General features: G+C 44.9%; 1 protein-coding gene across 2 annotated transcripts in view; it reads right to left on the bottom strand.

The window, feature by feature from the left end:
* ADAMTSL3 (ADAMTS like 3) overlaps positions 1-22597 on the bottom strand; it is a 1638295-nt gene that overhangs the window by 287413 nt on the left and 1328285 nt on the right. For both annotated transcript variants that reach the window (XM_069625001.1, XM_069625002.1), the window contains exon 21: positions 477-1569. In XM_069625001.1, the coding sequence (XP_069481102.1) occupies positions 477-1569 (1093 nt within the window). The remainder of the gene's footprint in view (positions 1-476; positions 1570-22597) is intronic.

Genomic DNA, 22597 nt, shown 5'->3' with positions numbered 1-22597 from the left:
AGGGGATTTATGTTTCACTGTACACCGTGAGCCCCTATATCTCTACTTCCCCAAACCTTTGTATACCCAAGGACTCCAAATCACGCACATTCTGGTGCAGATAATTGCAACGAATGACAATTGAATGTGACAATAGAAAATTAACATATTTTCACCTTAGCTGATTTCACCAACCTTGAGATTCATCTGGTACTTTGTAGAATAAAATTGGCCAGCTCTTTCCTATACAAAAAAAGGCATGTTTCTGTTAGACTCATGGGGGACGCAAGCTTGCCACCCAAAACATGTGGTAGCCTGGTTTCCTTGGCATAAGACGACCCATTTAAATGATTAATAACAATCTAGTTGTTAATGGCCAAGGGTGAAACAGGTGCCAGATATGCAATCATAGGATAACAGCATGCCTAGGAATAATTCCAGCAAAAACAAGCAATGGAAGAAGATACGTAGAAGAGCATTTGCATCACATAACTCACTTTTCAGAAGACTGCACGTTTACGCCATCTTTTGTCCAGGAAATGTCTGCATGAGTTGCCTTGTCAACATCACAGTGTATTACAGTGACTCGCGTGGCATTGGTCAGAAAGGCATTGCTTCCAATGAATACATTCAGTGTTGCATTGAAGGATACCACTTGACGGTGCTTTTGACGCTGAATGATTGGTCCCTTCCGTTTATGCAATGACTTCTCTTTGCTTTTCAAGTTGACCCATTCTGATTCATTCTGTGTTTTGCCAGTGAGCTTTTGGTCTGATGCATTTTGCTCGTGGGGCCCTTTCCACTTTCCAACTGTGGCCTGGGGCCTGGATAATTCGGCGAGAACGTGCGAGATGACCTGTGTCGCCAGTTCATCGTTGACTTCCCCAGTCTCGACAAGCTGACTCATGTTCTTAATTAAAGCCTCAAAGTGAGCGGTGTCCATGCTGTAAGCCCCTTCAAGAACGGCTGCCTCTAATCGCTTATCGACAAACTCATGGGACCCGTATGCTTCAGCCGAATTGGTGACTAGTGTCTCCAGATTTCTCATAAATGTTTCATCATCAGCCTGGCTATTATCTAGATATAGGTCACTTTTCTTACTCCACTTTTTCCACATGGAGCTCATTTTGTTCCATTTGGATCCTAAGCTTCCAGCTTCATTGTGGTCTATGTCTCCATTCTGATGGACGTGCTTCTCCAAACTTGGCGGTTCTAATAGTCGGTTATCTGTGCCTATGAGTTTGAGAAAGAAGGTATCGTAAACAGAGTCTGCAATGCATCTGTACATACCAATATCACCAGCTTCAAGATTATGGATCTTCAAGGACCCTGATTTAGTTATACCAAGCCTTTTAGAGCTCTGTAGAGGCTTTCCGTCTTTCTCCCACTGGATAAAGGACTTGACAAAGCGTCGCACTGGACACTTGATTATGATCGACGTCTTGGGAAGCAGGTAAGCCCGACTTCCAATAGTGAAATTGATGCGCTTTTCTTGTCTCGTCTGTATGTAGACACGGTGGATGCTGAGAATTTGCGGACCGCGTATGCCATGCTTTTCAGGAAGCCTGGGTTTATTGTGAAGCTTAGTCTCTGGGAATGAAAAGAAAGGTGAAAAGCCTGAGACAATGTGTTGGTGCTTCAGTCTGTGTCAAGCAGAAGGAGAAATCATCAATCCGCAACTCAATCACATCACAAATGTATTTCAGATGTTTCTTCATAACTCATTCATAATTTATTTCTTGCTACTGCAACCTATGGAAAGCCACACTTTTCCCAACAGATCGCCTTTTCAAACATGATCAGATTTTTGAGTATTAAATAAATACCTCGCTTTTGACTTTGTCCCACTGGGTCCAACTTTGTAGAATTTAATTTGCGGCCTCAGAAAACACGATAACATATCCAGGGTAAGGAAAATCCTTCACTGGCTACTGACACAGCACAGAATAGACTTCAAACATTTGTGTATCACCATAAGGGTAGTGTGGAATTCTGGTCCCAAATACCTATCAACCTGTCTAGTCACATACACCCTACTAAGAATCCTCAGGCCTTGAACTCCAACAAATTCACCCCTCGGACATATAAAAAAACAATCTTGGGAATAGAAGATTTGCAGCAGCGACTCTGACCCTCTGGAATCCCTTGCCACCAGACCAAAGGTTCGAAGGTCTTCTCCGAATGATTTGTCGATGACTGATGCCCCTTATCCATACTAATGCTAAGATATCATGCTTGGTAATAGAAATGGTGATAGGCTGTTTGTTTACATTACTTTAAAGTCTTGAATTAGTTGCTGTTCCTATGTTATTCCCTCCTCTCCAGTATCACCTTGGTGCACTTTGTGTTATCCGCCCCCTTTTATCCCTCCCTACTGCCCACGTAGTTTGACCTCTGTGCTATAAAATATATTGTGTACATAGGTCGCATAATAAAACACCACATAAATAATAACAATTAAAAAAAATATTCAACCAGGAAAATTCCCAGATTTCTTTCAACTATCTCATGGTCTCTCCTTTCTTTTCATCTATGTCAGACAGTGTTTTTAACATGTTGATGAAAAACTGCTCTCTAAACCACAATCAGCAGTAATCCAAAACGAATTCAAAACCATGTAGCGAGGTCATCATTGTTTGTATCTGTTGCATTTCTTTAAAATCATGGGAAACAATTATATTATGGCCTTTTCTGCACTGGGGTCTATGTGTTCATGCCAAAGCAAGACTTCCTGCTTTCCTGAATTGCCTGACGCCGACTCCGACACGCTGAATTCCGCCCATTGACCTTCCCTATTCACTGAATCATTTTAAGTGATTCGGCTCCTCCCCCCTCCCGCGCAACCTTCCATCTCACTGAGGGTGTTGCACCTCCATAACCCCTTCCCTCTGCCTCTTCACCTCTCAATGTGGGGATCTGCCCCATATATCTCTTCACCCCGACCGCAGCCAGACACCTATCCTATCTGCACCCCAGGGCCTCCTTCTCAAGCTTGCCCCCTACACTCTCTAACTCCTCTGTACCATCTCCATCATCCATGCCCTGCCCTTTCAGCGAGTCCTTACTATGCAGCCTAGGCCCACTCCCCCACTCCATCGCCCATCCTCTCTTTACCTCTTCCTCCTCGGTGGCCCAATCCTCTTCTTGCCTCTCTGCAACATACATAGTTATAGAACGCAGACCATGTTTTCTATGACTGCATGTTCAGCGCGCAGGCGCATCAGCGTGCCGTCGTTCTGGTTACCCATATCTGGGTGCATTCAGTGAATCCATCTTCACCGAATATGGGTAAAGCTGTTGCACTGATCTCAGATTCGGGGCACATGGTGATGCTGAGGAGTAAAGTGGTTGTTGTAAAGATTGAGGTGAGTTTGATAGTGGATGTGGGACAACAAACTTTGCATTTAGCTATTAAAAAGATGTTGACTTATTTAATGCAGAACATCCAAGTTATAAGCAGCAGTAATGTCCTCATAACTAATGAGCCGGGAGAGAGCTCAAGGGCAACAGCCTTTGTCTTGGAAGCAAGACGACGCAGAGCAGCATGGATTCAAAACCTGGTCCCGTGCGATATAAGAACCTCATTTAATTTTGTAATGTCTTGTAATAGCTCAAGCCAGAAACAAATAGTTTTAAACTGCTGATTGACCCACATTGATTCCGCAGTCCCGGTGGTCAACGCATACTCTTCCCAGCTGCTGAACTCTAATGCCACCATTTTCACTCTCTCATTCCATCTTGCCAGTTAATTTCTTTCCCCATCAAGATTAGACTTTGGCTACAGAAAAACAAAATTAGTCTTTGGCAGTAGGATCTATCCTGGCCTTCCAGCCAAACATATGTGCATACTACAGGAGTTACAGAGTGCAGCTGCACGGCTTCTCGCGCGCGTCCAAAAATGTGATGATATATCGGTTGATTTCCTATTGTTTCATTGGCTTCCTAGAACCAGTAGGCTTAAGTTCTTAGTGCACAAACCATTCTAAGGCCATCACAAATCTGATGATTGCCTAACAAGACCACCTTGCTTCTTTGGCACTTTGTGAAATCTATCATTGGTGGATTGAGCTTTGTTGTTATGGCATCTGAATTGTCGAACCGGTTGCCGACATTTCTCCAATGCCAACCCCAACAAACAAACCCTTAGGGAGGAGCTCCTCAGCCATTCTCTTGAGATCGTACACTGCTGTTTCTTCAATAGTTAAGTACATGTTGAGGGATTGCGGATACAGGGGGTTGGCTAAGGGGATGGGATGGGTAGGGTATGGGTAAGCAGATATGGAGGGACCCCCTATTAAAAAATAAATAAAATGCCATTAGGTCATTTCATCAAACTAAATAACCACGAATGATTTACTTCGATTAAACCACACAGAACCCTTGAGAGCCTCCTGCTTTTACAGTGACTGACTTACAGACATGTGGTGCTCAATGTATGTGACTGCATTTGCCTGAAAAAAAAATTGCTTGACTTGTAGAAAGGCACTAGGCTGTCAATATGTACCTCTTTATTACACAGAACATGGCTTTAATAGTTAAAAGCTGAGGCTCTACAGGACCGAGGGATCGGGCTCTTTTCCCGCTATAGGTGGAGCTGGATGTGGCGGAGGGTCAGAGAATAAGAATTCATGTAAAGGCGCTGAAACAGAGTTTCCTGAACCCCTAAAGAACATGATTTTCGTTTTTACAGGATTTCCATATCTGCAGACATTTATGCAAACCTGACCCTCAGACACAAATAATGATGAAATTACCACAAAATATCGATGCTCCCTCCAGCCATCCAGTCAACTTGTACTCTTTTGAACGTTTTTTTTTAAACCTTTCAATGCTATGGGATTTACTAAAAAGATCAGAGGAGTATGAAAAGGTTTCTAAACATAGATTGACAATGCTTGCAATTGGGTCACTGCCAGATAAGTTACATAACATGATGTGCAAGAATTCATCACAGTGAGCAAGTTGAGTTGACACTATATCTGACATCTTATGACAAAACAAACAATTCCACTATACGCCTTTCAACCCCCCTGCCCCAAAGACAAATGTAGGCTCTATTTCAAGCAAAAGGTTCACCGCAATATACAGAACCGATTGACTGCTGTTGGTACAGTGCTCTGGGACGTTGACTTGCGCCTTCAACCGAGCGGTCAGAAATTGTCTTAAAACACGTATTTATTTATTTTACATTTGTAAGGCGCGTAGACATCAAGAAATTGTGTTCCAAAGCGCCCACAGTGCAACGGGGAGGGCAGATGGGAAAAAAAGGCAAGTGTTTCCCTCAGGAATGCATCTGCGTCTGCCTTCCCAACAGCTCTAGGTCTGCTTCGCACCTGATGTGTAGCCTCACATGTCTTCAAATGTTAGTTTTCCTCAAGGCGGGAATGTGCTGCCCTCACAGAATTTACAATGTTGTGGCCTCCTGGATCTACCATGGGTCTAAACCAAACCTATGTGTTTTGCTTTTCTGTGCGGTTTGTCCTTGCTTTGCCTGACCCATCCCTCCCTTTCTCCTGCTTTCCACTTTCCACTCTGAAATGTCCTGTATAATAAAACTCCAAAAAAATGAATGCAATTCAAACCTGAGTTGGCTGGAGGGTACAGTCCAGCTGCCTGGATAGATTCTTTTGGGTAGATTTCTCCACCAAAGAGATCTTTTTGCCCAAATGGAGCGGGCCGATCCCAAGATCATAAAATTGTATCTATCAATGTGCGTGCGTGGGAGGGGGTACTGTCACACCATTCACACCGCTGGCGAGGAACAGGCAGCCATCCTTCTCAGTGCTTCTTGGTTTAAAACGGCTTAAATATACAGAAGCCATCAATGAGAAAATAAGCATGCTTGTAGCACCAACATGCTATTTCTGATGTTCTGTTTTCCCAAAAGGCCCTGTGCTTAGTTAGCAAGCATAGTAAATAAAACTGTGCTTAGTTAACAAGCATAGTAAATAAAAAGTCTATTTAATGGTGTCTTCTAATGAAATCAGCTGTGCACCTGATATGACTTGTCAACCAATCCAGGTCCTCCACAACTCCTGTCAACATGCTGGATGGCTCAGTATGCACAATCACTCGCTCTTTAAATTCCTCCGGGTCTGCCCCCTCCACACCCTCACTGAAGCATTTCATGGTACGCTCCCTCTTGAACTCTACTCTCCTTGTCTCCACACAAACTATCATTCCCCCATCCCTCCACCATCCGAGCTTCCTCCTGCTTTCACTCCGTTTCCCTACTTGCCCCACTCTCCTGGAATGTTCTCCCCCAGCCATTAAGAACATCTCGTCAGAGGGACTCTTCGGAACGAGGTTCTAATGCCGCCTGCTAGCAAAGGAAGGTGCTCCAAAAAATCCTCCACTGTTCAGTCCAAACTAACCGCCCAACCCACCTCGCCCACCTTCTGCTCTCAGGACCCCTTTATGTCATTTGTAAATGCATAAATACTGGTCTCAGGCTCTCTAACCTTGATTCCAGCTTTCCTTCTGTCCTCATTCTCCTTTATCTTTCCTCTGCTTTCGACACAGTCAACCACGCCATCCTGATCAATCGACTCTGTGAGAACCTGGGCATCACGCATTAGGCCTTGGAGTGGCTGACCTCCTTCCTCTTGGACCTCCCCTCCCAGTTCCAACTTGGTCCCTTTCTCTCCACTGTCTCGCTCTCCCTACCTGTGGCGTTCCGCAGGGCTCTATCCTCTCACTCAGGTTTTTCAACCTCTACTTGGCCCCTTTGGCACACCTGATCTCTACCTTCTCCTCTAACTTTCAGTGTTATGCAGATGACAATCAGCTTTCCTTCAGGCTCCCTAAGCCTCCTCTCCTCTGACACTCATTCTGGACTGTCTATCCACGATTCAAGCTTGGTGCACCTCCAACGATCTCTGCCTTAATGCCAGTAAGACAGAGATCATTCTCATTGGGACCACTACCGCTGCTTTCCCTCACTCACTCTGCAGCTGACCTCTTCCTTCGCCTTCCTGCGAGGCAAAAACATTGGTGTCATCTTCGACTCCACTCTCTCTTTCTCTCCTCACATCTCCGACATCACAAGAAGTCCCACTACCAGCTGCACCTCCTCAAAGGGAATCTTCCCACAGAAACTCACTATCTGCAGAACCCTGGTTCTCTCTAGGCTCGACTACTGCAACATCCTCTTTCTCAATCTGCCTTCCTCTACTCTCCGTCCTCTGCAACCAATCCAGAACAGGACTGCAAGACTTATCCTTGGCCTCAAGCCCAGGGACCATATCTCTCCAGCCCTGAAATCTCTCCACTGGCTCCCGGTGTCTGCAATGATTATGTTCAAGACCCTTTGTATTGTCCACAAGGCTTTCTGGGGCCGGGGCCTGCACTAAATCCAACAATCTCTTCCAAAATACCTTCCTTCTCGAGCCCTTGGCTCAGCCACCTCCAACTCTCTAAAGGTTGACGCTTCTCTAGGCAGAGAGTGGGGGGTAGATCTCTCTCCTCTGCAGGTGCCTCCCTCTGGACTGGCCTCACTGCCCCTTTCAGACTTCAGCTGGATAACCTGAATTTCTGGAAAGCAGCTGAAAACGTTCCTCTTCTCCTCTGCTTTCTCTCTCTTCCTCCCCTGCTGACCTCCATGACCTACCTGTCCACTGTTCCAACTTGTTGCTTGGCTACCCTCAGAGTCTCAATGCGTACCAGGCTCTTTCTTGATCAGTCACCCTTGCACTGCCTCCGGGCCTACCACACACAGTCCCTTGCTCTCCTTGCACTGACCAGAGCCGCGGTGCCCTGGCTGCACTTAATCAGAGCATTGCTGCCCTGTTTCCCCCCCCCACTCCCTTGCACTTCCCACCTCCCTTCCCCCTTGCACTTCATGTTCTCGCACTTCCACGATCTGAATGACACACTGCCTAGTAAGATCATCATTTGTCGTGTCCTCCCTCTGTCTTCCCTCCCTTGTCATGTAGCGCCTGGAAACACTTGTGTACAGGCGCGTTATAAATGACTTATCATATCATATATATCATATCAGGCTCTCGATATTAAAAATACTGTAATGTCCTCAAGCCCCAGTTACTGGTATTCCTGCTCTTACTCCTTCACCACCCAGCATACGCCATTCAAGCGAACAATTCTCTTACGTAAAGGTAACTTAACGAGGGCCTCCCCCTGCTCTCGGTTATTAGGTACTTTGTAAATCATTTCTGTCCAAAATGATACCTGGTTCTTAAATAAATATAAAATACAGACAAATACTTAAGCCGTGTTTGCTACACTGCCATCGATCTTTGATCATCCGTTAAAGGAAGAGCTAGCAGCTGACATCACAGGGACGTGCATGTAAGCCTGCGTTCTATTTTACTTGTGAAATTGTTCAACTTCATGTAAATATCAGTTTGGTTCTGACCAGCACCACAACCAGAAAACTCATTAAACTGAACCTGTCAGTTCACGGGCCTGCACGCATCCACATGCCTGACCTCTTGGGATGCTCTCGACCGGAGTCTGGCCGGCCCTGCTATGCCTTATTTGGCCAAATGCACACACGCATTCTAATCCTACTCAGTGACCTCCAACACTCTGAACTTCCGCCCCAGAGGGCGCTCCCACCACCAGAGCATTGACACTATAATAATGGTAAAAGGCACTATATAAATGACAATTACAATACAATTACCCCTGAAATAGTCACGCTGGCAAGGCTCTGTATCTTGGATCCACTCTTAAATACAAGATTTTGCGTAAATCACGTCGTCAAAGCAGCTAATTAATACCACTTTTCTACAATGGAAATGTGCGAACAAAAGTTTGTTGCCATATTAGTTCAGTTTAAAAAAAAAAATCACAAAAGTTCAAGTTGTTTTACCTTTTTTTGGACTAACTGATAATATGCAGAGTTAGAATAATGCCCCAGCTGTCAGGTCGCACTGACCTTCTTCATCAGTTGGTAAAAAGCGAAGTGAGAGTAATGAGCAATAATGAGAATTTGACACCCAAAGCTGGTATACAAGGAGTGCAGAGCAGGGATCATCTTATATAACAGTTATAAATCTACACAGCAGAACCGTCAGCTGGAGAGAGAGCCCTTACAAAATGCTTCAGCAATGTTTATGCTACAGTTTGAAAGCATGTGTTTTGTGTGAATATTTGCTGTACATAGTTCAAGCAGTTCTGCCTTTTCTGCATTTCCAAACATGTGAAATGCTTTTGAAAGGTGAACATGATCATATGTATATTTCTGTTCATAGTGAAAAGGTTCTAGATTGCTAGGCTTTAAAGGCCAAGGAAAATAGAAAACATGTGCAGGAAGCACCAGAAGGTAAAAAGTGCAACGGAGGTGGAAGTAGCAAACCAAGAGGGAGGCAAAGGGTCAGAGTGGTCGCTCTAGGGGAAAGTAAAGAGCCCAGCATTTTCGAAAGCCTCTGATTCTACCCCAAAAGAGGACAATATGCACGAAAAGATTGTACATGAGAAAAGGCACATCCTGACCAGCTGCTTTGTATTTTAAAATCTGGAAGAGGCCTGGGTTTCGGGAAGGGAACCCTGAGAGGCCTAGTGAATAAACTGACTTTGTGCTTTGCATTTTGAAAGCTGGAAGAGGCCTAAGCTTGTGGAAGGGAACCCTGAGAGGTCTATTGAAAAAAACAGACTTTGTGCTTTGTGGTTTGAAAGCCGGAAGAGGCCTGAGCTTGGGTAAGGGAACCTTGAGGGGCCTATGGAAGAACGTGACTTTGTGTTTTGCACTGAAAGTTGAAAGTGAACACGTTTAAGCTTGGGGAAGAGAACCCTAAAGAGCTCAAAGACATTGGAGGTGTTTGAATTCACTATAAGGCCCTGTGGAGAAGGTCATCCGACCAGCCCTGGTGAGTGAACCCCTCTTTGTGACACTGACTGAATGGCACCTGGTGAGAAGACCACCTGAAGCCAACTTTGGTTTCGCCATTTTTGTTCAACCACTATTTATCCTTTCCAAGAAACTTCCAATCACATTTTTGTACAGCGTGAGGGCAAGAATAGGTTTAGACACAGACAGATTTTTATTTTGGACTATTAGACAATGACGTCCATTAGAAACATCAGTAAAGGGAACCATCCTTTTAGAGTCAGGGCCAGTCAGGCATTCCACCACCCCAGGAACCTTAGTAAATAAAGGTTATGAAAATCAATACTCTATGGGGGTCATTACGACCCTGGAGGTAGCCATGCCGCTATTTGCGGCACGGCTACCCCCCTTCCGGGTACCGGGTCTGGGTTCCTGAAATGGGGAAACACCAGGCCATTCTGACCTTGGAGGGCCCAGTGTTTCCGCATTCCAGGAACCCGGTACATCCCCATTCGAGCCCCCACAGGGCTCAATGGGAATGGGGTGGATGCAAACAACGGGCCTGTTAATGACGGGCCCGTTGTTTGCATCTGGTCTGCTAGCGGGACCCGCTAGGGTAAAACCAGGCGTCCTTAGCGGGTCCCGCGAGGAGACCTCACAATGAGGCGGTAGGGGGTTAACAGGGCTGGCAGCTCTACCGGCCCCGTTAACCCCTACCACCAGGGTCGTAATGACCCCCTATGTCTGTGTCTCTCTTGATACCATGGCTGTCTCACAGTGGTCTGGGCAGCCATAGCTAGACCCTTTCTCTATAGCTCTTCTAGGCACTTTGCCTCAAGAAGTCAGTCCTTTTCACACTTCCATGATGAAACAGAAGGTCTCAGGTGTCCTAGAGGTGGGGTCTTTGCTGATTCAGGAGCATTCTCCAGCCCAACAAGGATTCAGGAAGCAAGCTTTGCTGCTCCAAGTTGGGCAAGGACATTGACCCAGAGAGGGGTCAAAGTTAGTGGTGTTTCAAAGATAAATCTCTACTTCTGAATGGAGGAATTGTAAGCCTTAGTTGTGACAAAGGCGATCTCAAATCACTTGCTTGCGGGAATGGGTGGAGCCTACAATGATGCCTTATGGGAATTCAGGACATACTCACGCATAGCATTTAAGTGGTACAGAGACACCCCTTTCAATTAACATACAAAGGATCCTTACTGTGACACACATCTATTGTACAATATACTCACACGTGAACATGACTGTATTCCAGAAATGTTGCTAACAAAGCAAGCACTCCGTCTCTGTGCTTGACTAACTGTTGTCTCTTTCACCTATGGGATAATTAGGTCTCCTATTGTGTAAGCTCCCAATGTTTATACGGTGTATATGAAGCATCATATGTTAGTAGCTCCCCTTCCACCCTACAGAATGCAAGGTGTGTCGCTTGCCTCGCAAGGGACACAACACACATCTTAAAGGAGCTTGCTATCTTTATGGTATAGAACGGGGGTCTGCAGACTTTGGTTGTCCAGATATTTTGGACGAAGAAAACTCTAAATGAGCTGGAAGGTCCTCTTTTTCCGGGGGCTGTTGGATGAGGACCAACATGATAATCATGTATACACAAATTCCACTGAACAGCTACCCTGCTTCACATCCAAAAGGTGCGGCAGACCTCACACAACATAGACAAAGGGAGAATGGTCTTAGTCAATTAGAACACAAATGTGCTCTGAGACCAGTTTGAGCTGAAATAAGTCTTTTGGAAAAAAAAGGTAAACTTTAAAAAAGTGTAAGTCATGCTACAATTTGAGTTAATGAAATCATACGTGTGATTATAAGAAAGCCTTTTCTCTGTAGCAGTTCAATCATGCCACTACCAGTAAGAGATTTTAGGCAACACTGTAAATAGAACAATCGGTTTAAGGTCAGATTGGACTTACTTCTCTGGCCATAATAAGAGCAACATATCAGGAGGATTGGAGTAAGGGTGCATAATTGATCCTTTGTCTATGTAGCTTAGACATTGAAAGCCTTCCAAATGATTTATCTCACGCCGGATCATGTTTCCTCCAAGCAAGGCACATACAGAATAGTGAAACGGAGTGTCTCATGAGTCAGCTTGTGGATCAGGAGTAACACTGGCCATGAATAGCAGACCGGCGGGAGACTGGGGTACTGGCGAACCATTTGCAGACAGAGCCATGAGGCACAGCTTACTGCGAGATATATCTCAATCACTGGCACAAGTCAGCCAACCAGGGAAACAAGCTAGAGAGGGTCTGCCAGGCAATAATCACTCAAGTACAAGACTGGTTCTTATCCTGTGGGGGCTATAGCCTTGATCCTGACAGGAACAATGGACCAAAGCAAAAGGAGTATTTTGATGTTGTTGGACCCATCGGCCGCCTTCGACCTGGTGGACCACACTGCTTTGGTCACCAGGTTGGAGGAGGTAGTGGGATTCACTCCATCAGCAGCTCAATGGGTCAAAACATTCCTAGGGGGTCGGCTCTGGAGAGTCAGCAGTGATTTAGCGGATGCCATCCCAAAAGAACTGATACAGGGAGTACCGCAGGGAGTACCGCAGGGAGCCTGTTTCTCCCCTGTCTTTTATAATATTTTTGCCGTTCCTTTTCTGAATTTTCTGGACACTAATGGCATAGAGTTTACAAATGATGCTAATGGCACCCAATGTGTCATCCCTCTTACTGGAGTTTTTTCTGAGGATGAAATTAGGATGAAATTAATATCAACAGAATTTAGGATCTCATTCACAGCTGGATGTGTACAAATGGTCTCTCGCTTAACACGAGTAAAACAGAGTTAATGCTAGTAGGTACTGCTTCCAAAACACGTAAATTAGAAGGCTACTACACTCAAGTTCGCACTGGGGATTGTATCATCATGGTTAAAAAGAAAGTCAAAACCTTAGAGGTTACTCTGGACTGCAATCATAATATGAAGGCTCAAATTGGTAGCCTTCTGGTCTCCTCAGCATATTACATAAAACTCCTGTCTCATGCTCACCCTTTCCTGTCAAGAGTAAGCCGCAAAACTCTCGCTCAGGCTTTAATACATTTTAGGCTAGACTACTGCAGCAGTTTGCTGGTAGGTCTTCTGAAAAACGAAACAAACAGATTGCAAGTTATGCAAAATAATGCTGTGAGAGTTTTTGCTGACCGCAAGAAAAGAGATCACATATCAAATGCTAGAAGAGACCTCCAATGGCTCCCCCTTAAGGAAAGAATCAATTTCCGGCTCATGGTGATCACGTTTAATTGCCTGAAAAAGTCTGGTCCATCCTATCTTAAAGAAGCTCTGCTCCCAAAATCCAGTAACTACAGTCTGAGGTCTATTAACTGTTCTCAGTTAAAAATTCCTTCAAGTAAGTTATCACACGTGAAAAGTGGAGCTTTCTTCTCTGCCGCTCCTGCTTTTTGGGATGGACAACGCACCACCCTCAGAGAAGAGACTTCAATCAGAATTTTCAGAAAGGGCTTAAAAACCCTACTATTCACCTAAAACCCTCACGCTGGTCTCTTGACTTCCATATACTCTTTAAATAGTTCCCTGCTCTGTCATCCTGTGGCTTTTATGTCCTGTTTTTCCAGCGCCCTTAAGCATCCGGGTCAGTGGATGCGCTATTTAAATTATAAATAAATAAATCAGTGATTGACCGAAGATAAAGAAATTGTGTAAGTCTGATGGTGGTTATAGACCAGACCTTGGCAAGGAAAAGTGACCATGACGGAAAGGACCAAATACCAAGACTGTTGTGCCCTCCAGCACAGGAAGGCACTCATTGGCTGCTGGGTTTCAATTACTTTAGCTTGACAAGCACCCAGGGAGGGGGGCAAGAAATTACTTCTGGTAACAATCCTGTGTAACCTTCAAGACATTACAAGGGGGAAAGTACATTTTTCCTGTTAGGCGCACATATTACATCAACCTTCAAGAAGTCCAAGAAGGTAATTTGTAGGATTGCCATGGCTGGAGCAGGGGACCCCATGCTAGAAAGCTCAGAAGGAGACTGTTGGGTCCATTTCAGGAGCTGTTTTTGGTCTATGAAATTTGGGACTTAAGATATGTAATCCTACCCAAATTTAGGGCACTTTAGACATGACCATTAAACAGTCATAGAAAGTAGGTCCTATATTGAATTAGCCAAGGACACTCACTTTCTGTTATTTCACCTGTCTGACACTATCTTTCCAGCTGTACCACCTGAATTGCCCTTCAGTTCTTTATCCAAACACTTCCTGGGAACATCTCTGCATCTCATGAGATCTACTGACCACCTGCACTTAGTTGCCACCTGTGATTAAATAACTACTACTCTGCAGGAGTACAGGATGACCAGTGGCTAAATCGCGTACTCAGCCCTGTCCCTCGGGGGTGCTGCAGTGTGGCACAGTCCAGGAGGGATCCCCACAGTGCCACCTGGCTTTGGCGGTGTCAGATGCGTAGACAGGGTAGGGCCTGAGGGGCAAGGCTCACTCAAAATCTGTAAATGCCCACTCAGCAGCGCTGTGTGGGCATTTACAGATGTTAATGTCACTGTGGTGGGCCCAACTACATTAGCTTCAGGCCCCACTTGTTAGACACTCCTGGCTACACCTCTGGGTAGTGTGGCAGGTGAGGCTTCAATTTCACGGTATACTTGGGTTCTCGGGTGCCGTCGCATTCTGCGTTCCACTGGCACCAGAACAGATGCGGGTCGGGGAGTGGTGGTGTGTTGGAGGGTTGAACAGGATTTCTGGGGAAATTTTAAAGTGCAAGGGCTTGCTACAAAGTGCAAAAAAGGGAAGGGCAGACTTTTCACTCACTAAGCAGGGAGACAGTGGAGTTCAGAACAGGATCGTTGGTCCAAGGAGCAGTTCATAGTCGCATCTGGCAATGTTCCACAAGAAATTAAGATGGGGCAACCAATACTGCTTCCCTATTTAGCGCCTACTATGGGGCATCCCGAGATCCTTCAGTGTCATATCTGATACCCAGGGGTGTTGCTATGCCTGGAAAAGATCCGGGGCTAGGCTAATGTCAGGACTGGCGGGATTCAGGGCTAGCTATAGCCTTTTGGTTGTAGTGCCTGAGATTCTATCCGGAGCTACAACCAAAAGACCCAGGGCTATAGTCCCCTCAGTCCCCCCCTAGCAAGGCCTCTGCTGATGCCATTCACTATAAAAGTGGAAGAAGAACACGCAGACATTACGTCTCATCACTGATTTGTTGAGAAGTATTTCCAGTGTATTGCCTATTCAATTGTTGCCCTGTTGTTCCCATGTTCTGCAGAGGTTTTTTCTCTGGCCTTCCAGTTGAGTTTCCATATTCCTGGTTGGGGCCAGCCTTCCTTGATCTCCCTTTGCTGGACTTCAGTCTGGAGAGGTGGAGGAGAATGGCGTTATTGCATACTGACCACTCTAGCCAAATATCAAAGACCAAACTTTAGCAAGTGCAGAATGTTCAAACCTGCTCAGAAACTGGTCAAACCAGCCAGTGACAGGCCCCACACTACTACTAAACCAGCAGTGATCCCAATCATAAAGGTGAAACAGGCACAGCCCGAAAAGGAAGGTCTTCTTTGCTTCTTTTGGTAATGTGGGCTGAGGGCAGGCTATATTGTCAGGAGGGGTGTGAGCTGAAAAATGTAGCAACCCAACGACCTTTAGTACAATAGTTTCAACATAGCAAAATGTCTAATCAAGGTTCTATAAAATTATCAGAACTTTAATTAAAAAATCAATTGAAATAAAATAACTAAAATCTCCACATGCCCTCCATCACAAAAGTGAGTACTAGCAAAAACCAAGAAGGTCTAAGCACTCTCTTACCCTAGCTTTCGCCTCTTGCTACTATAAATCTGCCCTTTCCCGTGTCTGCTGACTTGAAAGGGACTCAAATGGTCAGCAACCAGGTGTTAGTGTAGCTTTGCTATGTCAGTGCTGCATTTGAAGCAGCAGCTTCCCAGGGAACAGGAACCTGGGCAGGGTTCCTGTGCCCTTGAAGAAGGTGTTCCCCTTCCTCTTGGATATCAAAGAAGGCACCTTCCTGGCCATTGTCCGGCATGGCTTTAGTAGAGACATCCAGGCCTAGTGGAGACATCCAGGCCAGACAGTGATGCACATTAGCCCTGTCATAGGTGCATCCCTTCTAACTAGGGTGTACCAACATTTGGCACTGATTAAGTATTCATCCGAATAGTTTCCTCTTTGACTGCATGCTTGGAATCATTCAAGCATGTCACCATCTTTGTCGTTGAGTGGGCCATATTTACAAACTGCTATTTGTGACTCTTTAGTAATACTTGGAAGTGTATATATTGGAAAATGAATGGGAAAAGCTGCATTTTAAAGCCTGCGGATGAGTGCAAAGCTACTGCCACGTCACTGTGAAGCTGGTGCTTTTACCCAATGTTATTGCGACAATGTGCTTTAAGAAGCTTCAGGGGCAGCCCTGTCAATGCTAGGTGGTCTCTGACACATCAGGCAGGTGACAATGTTCATTGCTTTAAAGATAAGGATGAAAGTAGGGAGTGGTGATTGCTTTGAAGTGGCTGCTTCCAATTCACAAAGTTTCTGTCGAGTGAGCGCAAATTGCGGCTACCGTATTTTACTCTTGAATGCACATAAGTTAGCACCAATGCACATGAGGATTAACAAAGAATCGCATACGAGCAGTGCACAGTGTGTGCGTGTCACACAATGCAGCTGCCAGAGTTTTGAACTGGGGATGGAGGAGCCTACCCGTAGGAGCAGTTTGTTATGTTGTGGGTGCTGCAGGGTTGTCTGTGTGTGTGTGTCATTGAAAAAGTTGTGTCTTTGCCACACCAGGTAGGACACCCTGTCCGAAAGCCTGCCAGGGGCCTACAATAAGACATGGGTGCCCTCTGTGAATCCAGTGGGTCTGAAGTTGTGTCACTGTTCCTGCCAGGCCTCTGCTGGCATAAAGTGTGTATGTGTGGCACACCGTTTACATCCAGGCCGGGTGCCTGCACTCTAGTAAAGTCACAAACATTTCTTCTTCTATCGCATTTGCTTCACAATGGTCCACTGAAAACACACAAACACAGCATGCCTGCTGCCTCTTATTTCCCGTCACTAAATGCTGCTTCAACAAAAATATATTAGATTTTAGCACACAAAATAAAACACTAAATATTTGTATGGCGTTGTCAGCTTTGTACTGAAAAGAAATGAATATGGGTTTTCTTTGGGTGGATGGGGGCCCACACTAGAATACAGCCTTTATTTGGGGTGAGAGGGAAAACATTTCTCACAACAACAATTGTAGCAAACTGTTGGTTTTGCATTTTCAGGAACTGATGGTCAGTAATTGTCTTCCTTTGGAGAGGGGGGCTCGCGCTGCCCCTTCCCACCTCTGGTCAGATTCCTTAACCTGTTCTTGTCTTTGGAGGGCACAGGGCGGCCAACTCTCTCCTTCCGCTGAGACTCAGCTGCCCCTCCCCAAATGATAATCCCTGCAACTCAAAGAAAGTCATCAGCCTATGGTGGGCTCCCTGAGGCATCTTCTAAATTGGCCCCTACCCTGGGCGGTTGCAGCAGAACACCAAAAGATGTGCAGGCAGGAGAGATGATTTAATAAGAACAAAAGGCCCCCACTACTGGGCCGTTGTTGAAGACCCTTCTATTATTTTGTAAAATACGTGTCCACAGGGGCAAAGACTCATAACTTAAATCCTTCAGGCTATTCATCAGCACAGTAATTAAACCAGCAAGTCGCTGTAAATAAAGTGAAATTGGTTTCATGACAGATGAGCCGAAGGGGCCCCTGGCATGAAACAAGGCAGGACAATAATTAAGAGAGATGCAGTCAGAAAACAGCAATAGTGTGGCCCGCATGTAGAAAGGTTGCTTTTAACAGTGATGGCCCGCACCCCAGTAATAATAATTAATGGACACTACATAAGTCTCAGCTTTCAAGCAATACACGAGCAAGAACAACTTATGCTTCATGCCATAGGTGGGAAGGAACTATTTGGCTCCGTATTTGGCTTTGGATGAATACTTTGGCCAACTATTCGGTATGTGGATGAATACTAAATCTACCGCTCGGTACACTAATAAAGCTGACACATGTATGATACCAAAGTGCTGTATAATTGTGTGACACTCGCAACCACCATGTCACAACCACTCATGGCTTATATTTAAACTGACATACCCAACTCCTAATGGGAGTACCCTCCTAATAGCTCATTTTGCTTCCCATGTCCTTCACATACTATGCTCTCCACTCTCAAGTGTATATAAAAATATATATTTAAACAGGAACGTGCCACCAGGCTGACTAGGTTACACAATTATTATAATTTTCACAGAGGGGCAGCCATACACTCAATAAGTTTCAAAACCACTCATGCCTGCTGCCCCTTTGTATTCCAGCAGCTGTCAGGAATGCACACGTGACCTTTTAACATGCTCTCTGCCACTGCAAGGCTGGTGCTGAAGGTGTCCATAGACTAGCTCAGCAAAGACACGTTTGCACTATAATTTTGGCATGCAGAATATATGAAAAGGTTGTCTGATTAGCAGATGCCCCATTCAGCAACAGAATCACCTGTACCGTTATGTGTACTAAAATTAAAAAATGCTCGGGCTATCCCACCCTTAGCAGATGGCCATCCATCACACCACCTTTGACAGAATGTGCCTAATGTGCACTCTTGAAACCCTGGTCATTCAACCGTTTGCAATGTGCTATGACGAATCTGTAGATGTAATCCCTTCTCCACTAAGAGGAGACCTTTTCCATGGGGACAGGGCGGTGCGTACACAGTGCAATAATCCCCTTTGGGGCGGTGCACCGAGGGAGGATCACATGTGGAAGGAAGCCCCCAATGGCATTGGGGATGACAATTCCCAGGAGCCAGGATATTTGGTATGCCCACACTTCCGTTCCACAACACCGTTCACCATTACCAAATCCTTCTCCCACCCTCTAGCCAGAACCAATATATTCTGTAGTCAAAATAACATACTTAACAAGACTGAAATGCCAAACGAGTATTTTACATCCAGTTTGAAAAGAAGTACTGAGAAGAAGAATATGTGCGAGAGTCCTTGATCATGTTGAAGGATCAGCGTGTGGGGTCTAGCTTCTCACGAGATGCCATGGTGCCAAACTGTGATGAATCAACTTCCGTGGCACCAGTGGTCCAGGGATGAATATCGGTTTCTAAACCATCAATCAGCGCCATACTGTTATAAAACCAGAAGGGATCTGAACAGATTGGAAACACAAGTAAATTATAAACCTTCTTTTCCAATTTTGGTAATGTGGACGGAACGGTAGGCTTATCTCTGCAAGGTCGTGGATCGTTGATTAGTTGCAACACAGAAAAAATACATTTATTACTCAATGATAAAAGGGTCTGTCCAGTCAAGGTTGTATATACATATCTACTTTATTATTATCACAACAGACAGTTCTAGCACACTACAAACTACAACCCACCCTGTAAAGGGATGCAGAGGACAGACAGTTTCAAGAGGGGAAAGTGATGCACTCTGGATATTGACAGGAGGGTAGTTGGTAAAGTAATTAATCACAATAGTTCAGGGATACTTGGTTTCAACACAAAGGGAGCAATGGGTCATAAAATGTCACTAGGGGAGAAGGACCAGGGGGACAGAACAACAATACACCTTCTGCTTGCAGAAGTTCTTGGTGCTCGACAGGGTTGAGTCAGTTTCAGGGTGCTTTGCAGCTCCTGCAACAGAGTTTAAGATGGGAGACAGCTGTGGGTATCAGGCGGCAGGCAGTTTGGCGAGCAAGCCTGGACAGATGGCTGAAGGCTGTCCAACACAGCGGCTTGGGGCCAGGAATTGTTGCCTCAGTGGTTGCAGCGTCTCAGACAATGGTATCGACTGCAGCATGACAACAGTGCCATCAGTTGCAGCTCGATGGGGCTCAACTGGCTCGAAAATATCCTTTAAGGCAGACGCTGGTTGATACTTGTTGATGCACTCCTCCTAGCTTCTTCACTGGGCTTGTATCGTCCTTTAAGGTGGCCGGCCCAAAGCTGAGAAGAGTTACAGGCAACAACCTTGTCATTGGTTTGGTTCAAAGACTCAAGTGCTGATGCTTCCTTGGAGTTATGTGAGTATTCAACCTACTCGATAGACGATGATGACATCAACGAGAGTGTTGATACTGCTGTAGTACCAAAGCCAACTGCTGAAAAAACTGATAAAGATCTCAGGAAGCGGCCAATCGAGTCACTAATGACCTCATCCAGCCTTGCTATGAAGGTTCCTAAGATACCCGCAAAAGCTCCTCTCGTACCAATTGCCAACGATGAGAGCTCAGTGTCGAAGGTAATTAAAAGAGGGGTGGATGCCCTCCCTAATCCCCTGATGGGAAAATTAAATCCAAAAATGCCAATTGCACAATTCGAAAAACTCGACAAAAGATCATACAGGTCTAACAAAAACCGACCTGACAGCATTCGAAAAAGCCTATGGAAAATCCAAATCAAAAATGCTTTGCCAGAACAGAAGGAGGTAAATCTAAACAGAAGGAACATCTTGAATCTGCTGCAGTGTATACCAACGCTGCATGCTACAAGATCAGAAGACATCACAGCTTGTCGAATACATGTCTGAGGATTTCTCGGACTGGGTAAATTTACACCTACACTCAAGTGCCCTCAAGGTGGCCATACTGGATGCCGCGGACGACTTCCTGTTTTTCGGCTTCGAAATACTAAATGTCGATGCTGATGACGAGGTCAATCTACACCATTCATCAGTGGAACAAACGGAAAATGAAAAAAGAAGGAAAGCTCTGCGGGACCACATGAGCATTAAATATTCACTGTGCATAAAAACAACAAAACAACAAGATCATTAGCTAAGAGTGGGTAGCAGCGAAGAGAATTACCAGCTGCTATCCTGGAATACTCGCGGCTTTAAACATTTGTTTGACGGAAAGTGGCAATTTCCGATGGATTTGTCAATCATATGCCTACAAGAAACATGGTTGCGAGAGTGCCCTGGTTGTGATGGGTACACTGTCCTTCTGAATCCTGCAGGAAAAAACCTTTTCGGCCGTCCCTTCGCTGGCTTGGTTACAATGATCAAGAACAATAATGATTGGATGATGATATCTTCTGACAACCTGAATATGTTTGTACAAGCAACAAAAATTCAGATTAAACGATCTTATCCACTTAGGAATAAAGTGCTATTGATTGTCAATATATATTGGAATACTGCAATGATATCGCAAGCAAAATTCATTGGGGCTGTATTGGTGGAAATTGACAAGTGTCTTCTAGCAGATGATGATCCGGAAATCATAATATGTGGTGACTTCAACTATGCCTGGTTAAATAGGCCAACATCTAAATGCAAAGAAGATGGCCGCATGTTCAATGGTAATCTGCAAGATCGAGGTGTCAGATGGAAAAAAGAAATGGAATTAAGAGAGTGCATAATGCTGAACGGAGCGACTCGTGGCGACATTCCACCTGGCTTTACTTGGATAGGTGGCGTGAGCAAAAAGACGCTCGATTATATCTGGGTGTCTAAAAATCTTCTAGCAACAATCTTGTCATTCGAAATAAAAAAGACTGATAAGAGTGACCATAGTGCAATGCTGCTAAGTTGGGAAAAAACCACAAGATCTGTCCCAAGCAAGTATCTTGAGAATATAACAACAAATAACAGAGCAAACAGGCTGCAAATGAGTGCACCTCAGTTGATAATGTTGACAAACAACCTGGAAAAAGCGCCTTCAATAACCTCAAGGATAAATTACTCCTAGTTAATACACTACATCAAAGGGAGGAATACAATCCATAAAGGTTCTGCAAGTGAAGCAAAACATCCTATCAATGCAGCAATAAGCCAGGAAAAGAAAAAGCTACGGGACGATATAAGGCTCCTGAAAAAAGTCGATCCAAGAATTGCTACCATCAAAATAAAATCTAGACGCCAGAAATATCGCAATTGGATAAAATCTGTTAATATCATGCGATTGCAGTCTCAAGCTGAACAGATGTTAAAATTGATTATTACGAAGGACAGTAGACACATTTGGGAGATAATTAATAATGGTTGCTTGAATAAATCTTATTCAATGGCGAATGGAGTGAATGGAGCCAGCTGGGTCGCTCACTTTTCCGCTGTCTTTGATGATTGCAAATGCATCGCTATACCCTCGCTATTAATATCCTCTACAAGGTGGAATGTAGCTGACTCTGCAGAAGACATTGAATGGGCAATCTCGAAACTAAAGGCATCCAGAGCTGCAGGCCCTGATGGTATTTCAAACGTGATGTTAAAATCTCACAAAACCCTATGGGCCAATATGATGAGTTCCTTGTTTGAACGAATCTCGCACGAAAAAGTTTTGCCGGAGTCTTGGTTAAGAGCAGTGGTGGTCCCAATATTCAAAAAGGGCAATCGGGACGATCCTAACAACTATCGCCCGATTGCCCTTTTAGACACAATCGGTAAGGTCTTTGGTGCCTTCCTGCAAAGGCGGTTATCAAATTGGGCAACTGCGGCTGCCGTGTGCGATCCCAGGCAAACAGGGTTTACCAAAGGAGTAGGAGTTGAATTAAATCTGGTCCTCCTAAACTGTTTAAAACTTGATGCCCTGAAGAGAAAGAAAATGTTGTATCTTGCCTTTATAGATTTGAGCCAGGCATTCGACAGCATAAATCGCAACCTCCTTTGGAAAAAACTAAACGAATGGAATTGTCCAAAAGATCTATTGGAGCCTTTGATTGCCCTCCACTCAAAGACGTCCTTTCGAGTAAGATTAAATCAGCAGGGTGACTTTTCAGACGAAATAGTCACAAAAAGA

Source organism: Ambystoma mexicanum, chromosome 11 (assembly GCF_040938575.1).
Source record: "Ambystoma mexicanum isolate Mex_15411 chromosome 11, UKY_AmexF1_1, whole genome shotgun sequence".
NCBI lineage: Eukaryota > Metazoa > Chordata > Amphibia > Caudata > Ambystomatidae > Ambystoma > Ambystoma mexicanum.
This window is presented reverse-complemented; position numbering and strand designations above follow the sequence as displayed.